Genomic DNA, 12,332 nt, shown 5'->3' on the forward strand with positions numbered 1-12,332 from the left:
GGGTCACACAGCTGAGGCCGAATTTGAATTTAGGTCTTGACTCCAGAACCTTTGTTTTATCCATTACGCCACCTAGCAATGTGGGAAGGGAAGAACTATACTCTGGAAATCTCATTGGTTTAGGAATCAAAGGACCTGAATTCAGTTTCTTACTCATTTACTACCTGTGAGACTTTGGAAAAATTACCCAACTTCTCTTGGCCCCATTTCCCTTCCTTGTAAAATGAAGGGTTTGTAGTAAGTCCCTTCTGTTTCTAAATCAATTGAAAAGGAGGGACAACAACAGGAAAAGGAGACGGTGACAAAACAATGAATATTTTCCAGAATGGATTTTTTTTCCTGACAGATGTTTTTTTTCTGTGCTAGAGATATCGCAAATTTTATGGTGCTTATGGAACAAATCTCAATATATCCTAAAATGGATAAATGATTGCTTAGAAAAAACATGAACTCCATTATTATACATAAAAGTCATCTTAGAAAACATCATTAACTGCCAACTCATATGTCTATTTTACCTTCTCTACAATATTTTGGAGAATTATCTGCACTTAGCTCAAGGACACTCTTGATGAAGATATCAAAAGGAAATCAACTTTTGCAAACAGCATTTAAGCAAACCATGCACAACTGATTGTGCAGATCATACAAGATTCCAATAAAACTACATGCATTAACTCTCTTCTCTCCTATTTTCCCTTTCCACACCCACCCCCATTAAAAAGGCATCATCTCTGGAAGAATGTCATGTGGATACCAAAAATCTATGAAGAAGTAAAGTTGAGGATAACACATAGGGAAATGGAGAGGATCAGGGTGTGTTGGGGGAAGTGGGCTGCAACATATCATCAATGAAAAATTATGCAAAAGAAGCACAATATAGAGTGTCATCAGAAAGATGTATAATGAGAAAAGGAGATGGGCTGGTCCAATATCAAGAATGATTAATGGTTATTCCATATGCTTCATTGTTATTCATGGCATATCAAGAGATCTTCCTAGAAGAAAGTCCCTAATGTGTTGGGATCTCTTTGTTGATGATTTGCAGAAAGATACGGACAAGAGTTGAACAGGATAAAAAGGTATGGATTGGTTTCCATCTGTACCATTGGAAAGAATAACTACAGCGATGAAATCACCAACCCATAGATGCCGTTATGTTGGTGGAAGAGACCCAAGGATCTGGATGGGTAAGTTAATGTGGCATAGAGCACGGTGGAAAGACTTTGAGCACAGTCTCAGGAATTCATTATCTTCTCTCCTTGAAAGAGACTAGCTAAGCATAGAGGGAAAGAGATTGGCTAAGTGCAGAGGGGGGTCCCTGACGCTAGACTGGCTACTAAGTGATGAATTTGTTGGCCATGGGAAGCCATAGATCAAAGGAAAGTACAAAATGGACCTCACTTGCATTGGGATTTTCTCATCCCTTCCAGACTGAGAGAGTAAGAAAACAACAACATCTTCCTCCTGTTGTAAACAGTAATAGTTAAGAAAAACAAATTCCCATATGGCTTTGTAAAAAAAAAAGTGTTTCAATTTTGACTTTATGTTCATTACTTCTCTCTTAGAAAGTGCATAGCATATATCATCACTAGTACTCTAGTGTCATGGTGGTGCATTATGTTGATCAGAGTTCCTAAGTCTTTCCAACTTGTTTTTCCTTTCAATACTATTATTGTACAAATTCATCTCAAAGTTCTGCTCATTAAGAATTATTTTGAAAACTACTGGGTTTGTATTAGAAGCTGGTTCATATAGCATTTTTTGTCTAACCTCCCCACTGTGAAAAACCTTTCAATGCATTTTTGAGAGTCTTTCTAGCTGACAGTCACTGTCAGTTAATGGTGATTTTTTAATTGAATGCAAGCTAGTGGACTAAATCTTGGGGTATGGGATATCTTAAGCAATGATCTTAAAAATCTCAAATACAGATATGTGTGTATGTATACATACATATGTATATGTGTAATATATGTATATCTATACACATATCTATATACATACACACGTGTATATATGTTTGTTGTGTACACACACACACACACACACATTTGACCCAATCTTCAGCAAAGTAATATAAAATAAAGACAACCTGGCTTACTTGGCATGGGAAGTAATAATATATTAACAGCTAACATTTATAAAGTACACTCAGGTTTGAAGGGCATTTCATATTTATCATCTCATTAGACCCTTATATCACCCCTTACAGATGAAGAAACTGAGGCCAAGAGAGGAAAAGTTACTTGCCCAGAATTATGCAGTTAGTAATTATTTGAGACAGGATTCCAACTCAGGTCTTACTGATTCCAAGTCCAGCATTCTGTCTGCTAAGCCGTGCCTCCTCCTCAGTAGAAAGCGCACCACACTGGGACTCAGGGCCATTGGTCCCACTAGCTAGCTTTGTGCCCCTGGGTAAGTCAGCTCACCTCTATGGATCCCAATTACCTCCTATAGAAATTGAGAAGAGTTTGGAAGAGATGGCCCCTAAGATCCCTTCCAATGCCACCAGTTAGTGATTCTGTGCTTAGTAGATCCGAGGTTAGAATGAGATCCAAGTAGTTTGCTCAGAGAAAACAGTGAGGTAAAGCAGAACAGAACCCGTCTAAAGGGTTCGTATTACTAAAACGTTTGGCTTTTTGCCTGAGTTATCTAGATCTGCTGATTAGGCCTTCACTGATGTTTCTCAATTATATCTCCCATCCCTCTTTATTTTGGCACCTCTGGCTGGGAGGACCTGGTCTTTGTTTCTATTGATGCAATGAAGAGGCCCTAACTGTTTCTCTTTCAGTTAACTGTATTTTAACAGGCTTTTCTTCCAGGTAGATTTCTATGTGTGAGGAAGACAGACCCTGACCTGAAAAGCAGTGCATCAGAATCCCTGGAATGCAGAGAGAGAGGCCTTATAGAAGGATTCTCCTCCATCCACTGAAGTGGCTAAACCTCTGAAAGAAAAAAGAGCCATGATCTTTCCCCATGCCCCCATCCTTCTCCAAAGGAAAAGCTCGGACACAAGCTGGTGCTTTATTCCCCATTAATGAACTGGACGGCGGGCGGTCCTTGCTCAAACCTTCAACTCTGGAATAAGCAAAGACTGAAGTGGAGGTGTGCAGGGCTGTGGAAGGAACCAGGGCATGGGGAGGTTAATTTGAGCTCTGATGTTTCAATAAAACCGCACTTCCTCTCCACAGAGACTGGCACTCTCATTATCTCTGTCAATCAAATCCTGAGCACTAGAACTTCCAAGTTTCTCGCTCTGGCTGACAAACTCTCTGTGCATGTTCAAAGGCCTTCCTGGGCTCCTGAAGTCCAATTACCAGCACTCTAACTTGCCTTTGCAATTCTCTTTCTGAAAGCCTTCCAATTGTCATCTGTGAAATCCATTGCAGCTACCACTTGAATAGTTTCGAAGGAGGAAGGCTGTGTCTGGAGTCATGGCTACTTCCCCTCCATCCCTTATGCTATGATTTAGGGGGATTTCTGAATGGGTATGATACTCCTTTCCTCCCTCCCCCCACCCTTAATCTCAGTCATTTCACGACAAGGCAAGCTCAGGCATTATAAAATTTCTGCATTTTTTTTTTGAGAAAGCATTCCAGGGAATGAGATTCAGCTGTGTTTTGCCACGACTTTGCAGATGATACTGATTTGTGAATTATGGAAATCCTACATCAAAAATTCTGTGTCATCCCAAGGTGTAGAAATGTGTTTACTCAGGATCTCTTTGAATGCTAAATCTTACCTCCAAGATAAGAGTTTTCTCCCCCTCCCACCTTTTTTTTTTAATGAAATTGATTGTACAGTCTCTACAATCCAATGTCAAGAGAGGAATACAAAATGGAAGTCAGAGGATCTGGCTGTGTGACTTTGGGCAAAACCATCTTCAGGCTATCGGCCTCAGTTTTTACATCTGGAAATGAGTGATATTGGTCTTGAGGGGCCCTTCTGGCTCTAAATCCTATGATCTTACATGTAAAAAGAAGCTGCTTCATGAAGCCTTTTTTTTTGAGCAATGCAAGATGGGCTTATGTTTATTTCTATGTCATCTGATTATGTGGGTGCAAAATACCACATCTTGGAGTACTTGCACTACATAAAATAGCCTCTAAATCAATAGTCAATTATATATGATATACACCACTGGAGTAGAGAAAAAGCATGGCTAATCCAAGACAATAGGCCGTCTCACAGTCACAGATATCTGGCACTGGACCGTAGTGATGAATGCACAATATTGAACTTACATTTGAATACACAGGTTTTCACCCAGTCATACCTTTAATGGAAAGCCTCAACCATCCCTCAGGCCTGGACCTACCGAGAGGTGACAAAGAAGGGGTCCTAGAGTACCAGAAATAAGCCTCAATATAGATAAGTTGGTATCATACATATTGCTACAATAGCAGTCCAATCATTCTTTATAAATCATAAAGAGAAAACTCTCACTGAGACTGCAGACCACCAATCAATCTTCGCTTGATTTCACAGCCTCTGGAGATGTTTTCTTTTTTTCTTTTCTTTTTTTTTAATGTTTTGTTGAGCTAACTATTCTTATATATCAAACACAGGGATGTTTCAAACTCAGGAACCTTTTGTAGAATAGAGGAACATTAGTTCCTTACATGAAGAGCCTGAAATTTGGGTGTCAAATATAATCAGTAATGTAAGTTTTATTTGTGGTCTCCCTAAAGGAACATTTCAAAATAGAGCTTTTACCCCTTTCATTTATTCAAATAAGCACATACTCTCTACTAGCTAGGTGGCATAGTGGATAGAGTGGGGGGCCTGGAGTCAGAAAGATCTGAGTTCAAATTTGGTCTCAGACACTAGCTTGTGTGACCCTGGGTAAGTCACTTAACCCTATTTGTCTGAGTTTTCTCATCTATAAAATGAGCTGGAGAAGGAGATGGCAAGTTCCACAAGGGGTCACAAAAAGTCAGGCACGATTGTAAAGTGACTGGACAACAACCCTATTCTCTTTTACCACCTGTGAGGGGCCTGGAGAAGTAGTAGAAACATCAGCTCATAAAGTCCCAAGCTTATTATCCAATCCACATATTTATCAGATTGAAAACCTTTTTTCCTATATCCTTTAATACTTGTGGGTAACTGTGATGATGCATCTGAGGGCAGACAAAAAGTGGGAGGCTGAAGGATAGCCCTAGTATTTCCTAGTCTTAGCCCTTGACTCTCTTGAATCATAGAATGTTAAATTTGGAAGAGATTTCAGAGATAGTCTAGTCCAGAGGTAGGGAACCTGTGATCTCAAGGCCACATGTGGCCCTCTAGATCCTCAAGTGCAGCTCTTGGACCGAATCCAAACTGTGACAAAGGGCTGTCCTTGAGGACCTAGAGGCCCACATGTGGCCTCAAGGACACAGGTTCTCCACCCCTGGAGTCTAATCCCCTCACTTTTCACATGAGAAAACTAAGGCTCAGAGAGGAGAGAAGAGAATTACTGACAACCCTACAGCTAATTCATTGCATTATCAGGTATAGTAAAGCCATGTCTCCTGTCTCCTAAGCCAATTCTTTTCAACATTAAACCTTCCTTAAGTGAAAATGGGAGAATGTTCTTCATCCTCAAATTTAAAAAGTCATACCCAATATTAATGTATTATCTGTGGACCTCTGAATTGGCACCAGTATAAAAAACAATTTATAATTATTCCTTGTGTATTTATTCAAAGAAAGTGATTAAAATGTCCATGTTCTTTGACCTAAAGAGTCTACTGTGAGGCAAATGACCCAAGGAAGTCAATAACAAAAAAGAAAGGTCTAATATGTACTAAAATGTTTAGAGTAATATTTTTTGAAGAAAAGCATTGGAAACAAAGTAAATGGTCATTATTTAAGGAATGGCTAACCAAACTCTGATATATAATGTAATAGAATAATGATTCCATATTATAAATAAAGGCAAATATGAAGAATACAGAGAAATATGGGAAAACATATGAAATTATGTAAAGTGAAATAATAACCAAAAAAATAATATACCCAATAATTACAACAATGTAAATGGACAATAACAAAACTATAGAAACTAATTGCTGCAGTGTGTGTGTGTGTGTGTGTGTGTGTGTGTGTAGAGAGAAAGAGAGAGAGAGAGAGAGAGAAAGAGAGAGAGAGAGAGAGAGAGAGAGAGAGAGAGAGAGAGAGAGAGAGTCAGACAGACAGACAGAGAGAGAGGGAGAGAAACTGGCCCTAAAGAAAAGATTTTAAGGTCATTCCCCCAACTTCTTTGTAGAAATCAGAGAATATGAGAATGGAACGCTGCACATAACATCAAAATTTTTAGATATAGTGGTTAGTTTTTCTAATTTTTTTCTCTTTCATTCTTTATAAGTAGTGACTTTTTATGACAAGGGAGAGGAAAGGGTATATTGAGAAATATATGTGATATAAAATACATATTAGTAATTTTGTCTAAAAATGACAAGTATTGCCCATATATCACAGAAACATAGAATTTGAATTGAAATTGAATTTGGATTCAATCTTTTCCTGAAGTATATATTTAGTTTACAATACCCCTAGAAGATAATCCTCCAGGGTCTGCTGAAAGACCTCCATGGATGGGGAATTCAGTACATCTTCAAGCAATTCATTTTACTTTAGCCCTAATTGTTAGGGAGTTCTTTATGTAGACTTGAAATTTGTTTCCCTGAAGCTTTTGCCAATTTGGAGTCAAGGAGAATAAATCTAATCTCTCTTCCATTTGATAGTTATTCAATCACTTAATAACACTTCCCATGCCCCCTCCCTCCAGGTCTTCTCCAAGGGTTAAAAATCTAGTTCCTTGAATCAATGCTCATACAGCATGATTTCAAGTCTTCTCATCATCCTCATTGCTTTGATCATTGATTATTACTGGATTTACTAAAATATGATGTTCTGAACTGAAAATAATACCATCAATATCATATATTTAATCAATCAATACACATTTATTAAGCACCTTCTATATGCCAAGCACTGTGCTAAGTATCAGATCCCTAAGTGTCTAAGGTAAACCCTTATGAATTTTCATTTTACTCTATTTGGTTCCATTATTCTAGACTGTAAAAATCTTTTTGGATTTTGTCAACCAGTACAAAGTAATTGTTTTTTATATTCTTACCAGCTTCAGGCCATTCATAGATTTTATGTGCACCACCTATGCTCTCATCTGTCATTGGTAAAAATGTGGAACAGAACAAGTTTCAAAAAAGTACCTGAAGACACTCCACTAGAGACCTCCCCCAAGTTGACATCAGTTAACATCAGGAATCTCATGTTGCTGATTCTTGAGATACTCACATCTTGGTTTGACATATCCCAGTAGGGCCTCTCTCCAAATGACATGACTTCCCACATAACGATTCCATAGCTCCAGACATCACTGGCAGAGGTGAATTTGCGGTAGGCAATGGCCTCTGGGGCTGTCCATCTCACTGGGATCTTCCCACCCTGAAAGGAAAAGTCCAGACTTTTTATAGCATTGTGTTTACTCAAAGACAATTCTCATCTTAACCAATCTCTCATCCTGCATGATATCTTATTTTGCCTGATCTCCAACATTAATCACTCTAAGCATTTTTAGGTATGAAAGCTTCAGATTGGCCCCAAACTATAAAATAGTAGGTGTTGCTGTCTGGCCTTGCAGAACAGAGATCATAGTGCATCAGAGCCAGGAGAAATCTAGGGGCCATGTGCTCCAATATTCCCATTTCATGATGAGGAATGGGTTGAATTTCTAAGATGAGAAGTTTCTCAAACAAGGTAACAGAGCAGTCCTGGGACTCTGGTCTTCTTACTCCAAGCCTTCTTTCCTTGTCTCCTTATGCCTTCATCACTAGAGAACTGGGGTAGAAAACTGTAAAAGTTGGGGTGGCTAGGTGGCTCAGTGAATAGAGCCCCAGCCCTGGAGTCAGGAGGACCTGAGTTCAAATCTTGCCTCAGACACAACACAAAAATTAGCTACGTGACCTTGGGCAAGTCACTTAACCCCAATTGCCCTCCAAAAACAAACAAAAAAAAGGAAATTGTAAAAGTAAACTCAGCATTTTCTTAAGGGTAATTGAGAAATATCTCTCTCCATCTCTCATAAAGTTATTTGATTTGATTTGTTGGGATACAGAAGATGGCAAAAACCAGAACCCTGACTTCAAGGAGCTCACATTCAAATGGGGGAGATGCCACACAAATGACTATGCACAGACAAGAGAAATGCAGTGTAAAGGGGAGCTATTCTCAGAGGGAAAGCACTTGGGGGTTGAGGGATGCGGGGATGAATAGGAAATAGGATAGGCCTCCTACTAAAAGTGGGATTTAATCATAACTCTACTACTATCCCATTGTTAAGTTAACTTGAGAAGTGTAGGGACAAAAAAAATACAATTCTGCTTTTCCTGAACCACCCTAGTAATAAAATATGAAGGAAGAAGATGTGCTAAGACTGAGAGACCAGAGCAGCTTCTGACTTAATCCATTGTTCTTAAACTCTTTTAGATTTTAGAGATACTGATCTGACTGTTTCTACCAAGCACTTCTATTTTAATAGCATACATCAACAGCATCACTTTAGTCCCTAGATTGTCCAAGTTCCCATCTTTTATTGCCACCTTCCCCATTCCAAGACTCTCCATCTCTGCCCAGCATGGTGCTGGTACACTGGTCCCCAGATGCCTTGGTTATTACTTACGACTCTAATCTTTTGGGTCTCTTCTCCCTTTGTGGGACACTCCTCCAACTTCCCACTTACCTACCCACAGCCATATATTGTAGGGGGTGCTTGTCTCAGGCCTTAAGGTCCCTGCCTCTTATATTTCCTTTTCCTCCATTCTTTCTGACAGAGTTTGAAGAACCTGTCTTATCTTGATATCTAGAGATATATTTAAAATTGGCAGGAAGGGGGTCCCTTGGATGACCTGGGGTAGGAAGTACACCGACTAGGAGCCACATCCTGAGTCTAGTATGGGGCCATTTTGTTACATACATTAGTAGGCATGAGATGCTCCCTTTTCTTCTTCAGGTCATTTTTTTAAACAGGCCCCTTAGAAACCCAGTTGCTAGGTCTCAATATGCCGAAAGATAAATTTCCACCCAATTTTCAATCTTTAGGCTCAATTAAGATGACAAATCTCCTATGAAATCTTCCCAGATCCCATTCCACAGCTCCTAGCCAGGTAAGAATGCTCCCCCTTAAACTATTTTTTAACACGTTTCCCTCGTATTTCTCTGGTACTGTTCTGTGTTCATAGTAACATGTGATTTAGGGCTATAAGAGGGCTTAGAGATCATCTTGAGCCCCTCATTTTAAACCTAAGGAACCTGAGGTTCAGAGAGGTAAAAAAAAAAAAAAGCACTCAAAGCCACACAGATAGGAAGGAGAAGAGAGAGGAACTAAATAATATTCCAAAATCTAGTAATCTTATCACTCTGCCACACTACCTTATTATACATTGTATTAAACATATTATATATTATAGCTATCTGTGCTCATGTCAGCCCTATTGAGTTGTTAATTCCATAAGAAAAAAATTGTTTTTTTTTTAACACTTTCTATCTCTCCCAGGCTCCAGGACACTGTTCTATATACAATAGATAACTCATAAATGCTTATGGACAGTGAATGAATGAAAGCAACAATCTCCAGACTTAAGTCAATGTGGACTTCAGCACTGAAGGACAGAAAAATGTGTCTGTTGAAGTGGATACAAAGCTGAAAGGGGCCAGCTCTTGATTTATCTTCTCCTTCTACTAGAAATTGGGCTATTTTTACACTGGCTATTCTCCCTGAGCTACTCAACTGTACTAGGAATACTTATTTGACTTTCTCCCAAATACTTAAAAAATTTATAAGTGGTTAATCTGAGCAAGAGAAAGAGAGCAAAACATCTAATGCATTTTTATCTAAATTCCTACCCTGGGCCTGATATGAATAAAGGAGATAGGGGGTTAGACCTCCCCAGGCACACATCCAGCTTTCTGCAAAGAAGACAGTCTTGATTTCCCCTGAGAGCTGCGTCTGGTTTCTATGGTGTTGAGATGTCCGCAACTCAAATGCCAGCAGACATGACAAATGCCTGAAGGGTTGTCTTAGGCCGAAGCTGTGACAGGATCTTCTGCCCGCCCCCTCATTCTCTCCCCAGCCCACCCCCAAACTTAAATGTATCCTTTAGTTGTATCTACATGGTGCCAAAAAAAAAAAAATCAACCCATCACCCAGATATTTTCAAACGTCTGGATGGATGTCATGTAGATTAATGAGAGACTGGCTGGCTTTGTTACTCGTCTCCTAGACATGTGGTATGGGGGAGATCAAAACTGAGTGCCTGTTCCTGTGGGGTTAACCCTGATTCACTAAATAGGTCACCCCAAAATGATAATAATAAGAGGGAGTTGGGTCTGAGGAAGCTTATCTGTGTGGCTCTAGGTATGAGCACGATGGTGTATGTGCCTATGCATGTGTATGTGTAAAGGATGGAAAAGGAGAGAAGAGGGGAGAGAGACACACAGAGACAGAGAGAGAGAGAGAGACAGAGAGAGAGACAGAGAGAGAGACAGAGAGAGAGAGAGAGAGAGAGAGAGAGAGAGAGAGAGAGAGAGAGAAAGAGAGAGAGAGAGAGAGAGAGAAATTCTGTGTGTGTATATGTGTGTGTACATACACACACATTCATGAGTGTATATGGTTACTCTGAATTTCAAATGTGTAATTTGGGAATTCAAAGGTATCCTCATCTCCCCTGGCTGAAAGCAGACGCCACAGGCTGTCAGTGACAGCTGTTGAGCTGCTCTCTCTTGCATGTAAAGTAGGTGCTTGCAGTCCTTGGAGTGAGGCTTCTCACGGCCCTCCTGCCACCCTGGGCTGTTCGGCATCACTAAGCACGTAAACTCACCCTGTCACTGGGTCCCTTCTCCTGAGGAAGGTGGTAACGGCCTGGTGAGAGGAGCCACTCTGACAGCTTATCTTCAGCAGCTTTCTTGCTCAACCAAGACCAGCAGGGAGCTTTAGTCTCTAAGTCAAAATGACAACATTTTGGGCGAACAGAAGCACAGTGCTGGATGCCTCCCCGGCTTCAACCTGCCTTACACTGTTAGAAACCTCACATTTTAAGAGCTGCTTTTTGATGCTCAGAAATATTTATTATAATAATTATTGTAACTTGTCTTCAGTTTTATTCTGGGGATGGTGACCAGTCAGCCCATATTTCCACTAATGACAGAACAAAAGAAGGTAGGCTTGAGGCAGCTAGGGAGTGCAGTGGAGCTCTGGCCTTAGAGTCAGCAGAACCTGAGTTCAAACCCAGTCTCAGACTCTTACTAGCTGTGTGACCTTGGGCAAGTCACTTAATCCTGATTGTCATAGAGAGAGTAGACTTACACTGAAGCAAGAATAGTTTATGTTAGCCAGAAGAAAGAACTTCTAGCCACCAGTGAAAGTCACTGAATACAGAAAATGATGAGCAAAAGGAGTTGTAGTTCCATCACTTTCTATCACATCAAATTGTCCTAGTTCATATTTTTCTAGCTGAATGGTGCATGTAAATATTGGCTGTCTATATATTTTATATGGAGTTTGAGAGGAGGCAAAAACAATTTTTAGATTTTTTTTCCTCTTTTTATATGCCAAGGGAGAATTTTTTTTTAGCTTCTGCTAAGTTGTCTCTTTGGAAGAATAACTTCGTGTAAACATGGAAACGTTTATTATTTATTCAAAAATGAAGTTGTAGCACCTCTTTCTTTGCACATTTTAAGAAACTAGGCAGATCCCCTAGACTAGCACTCGTTAAACTGTGCGTTGCAGCCTCATATGGGGTCATGTAACTGAATTTGGGAGTCACAAAAAACTTAGCAAGAGTGAAAGTTTTCTGAATGTGCAATGACCAAAACTTTATTCAAACTCAAACGAGTAATGAATCTGAGGTGTTTCTGGAAGTGCTTGTCTATGTTGTATTCTTGCTATTTCACTACAGCCTTGGTTCTGAACACAAAGCATGCACACTTTGCACTGCACATGTGCTCAGGCCACGAAGCACCTTAATGAATGGTGCCAAAATGTGAAAAAGGGTCAGGAGTGGGAAAAAATTTTAGAAGTCCTGCCCTCTCAAACTCTCTATTAAATATATAAATGACCAATAGGAAGAGAGGAGACAGGAGGGAGAAAATGGAGAAGAGAGAGAGACAGAGAGATAGAGAGAGAGAGGGAGAGAGAGAGGGGAAGAGAGAGAGGGGGGAGAGAGAGACAGAGGGGAGGGGAGAGAGAGAGAGAGAGAGAGAGAGAGAGAGAGAGAGAGAGAGAGAGAGAGAGAGAGACAGAGAGAGAGAGAGAGAGAGAGAGAGACAGA

At 40.0% G+C, this 12,332-nt stretch overlaps 1 protein-coding gene across 5 annotated transcripts in view; it reads right to left on the bottom strand.

Moving 5' to 3' along the window:
* EPHB1 (EPH receptor B1) overlaps positions 1 to 12,332 on the bottom strand; it is a 763,406-nt gene that overhangs the window by 12,950 nt on the left and 738,124 nt on the right. For all 5 annotated transcript variants that reach the window (XM_069108696.1, XM_069108697.1, XM_069108694.1 and 2 more), the window contains exon 13: positions 7,303 to 7,452. In XM_069108696.1, the coding sequence (XP_068964797.1) occupies positions 7,303 to 7,452 (150 nt within the window). The remainder of the gene's footprint in view (positions 1 to 7,302; positions 7,453 to 12,332) is intronic.

The sequence above is a fragment of the Petaurus breviceps genome, unplaced genomic scaffold, assembly GCF_028583685.1.
Source record: "Petaurus breviceps papuanus isolate PSGF00001 unplaced genomic scaffold, PetGlider_PUasm1.0 90424, whole genome shotgun sequence".
Classification (NCBI taxonomy): domain Eukaryota; kingdom Metazoa; phylum Chordata; class Mammalia; order Diprotodontia; family Petauridae; genus Petaurus; species Petaurus breviceps.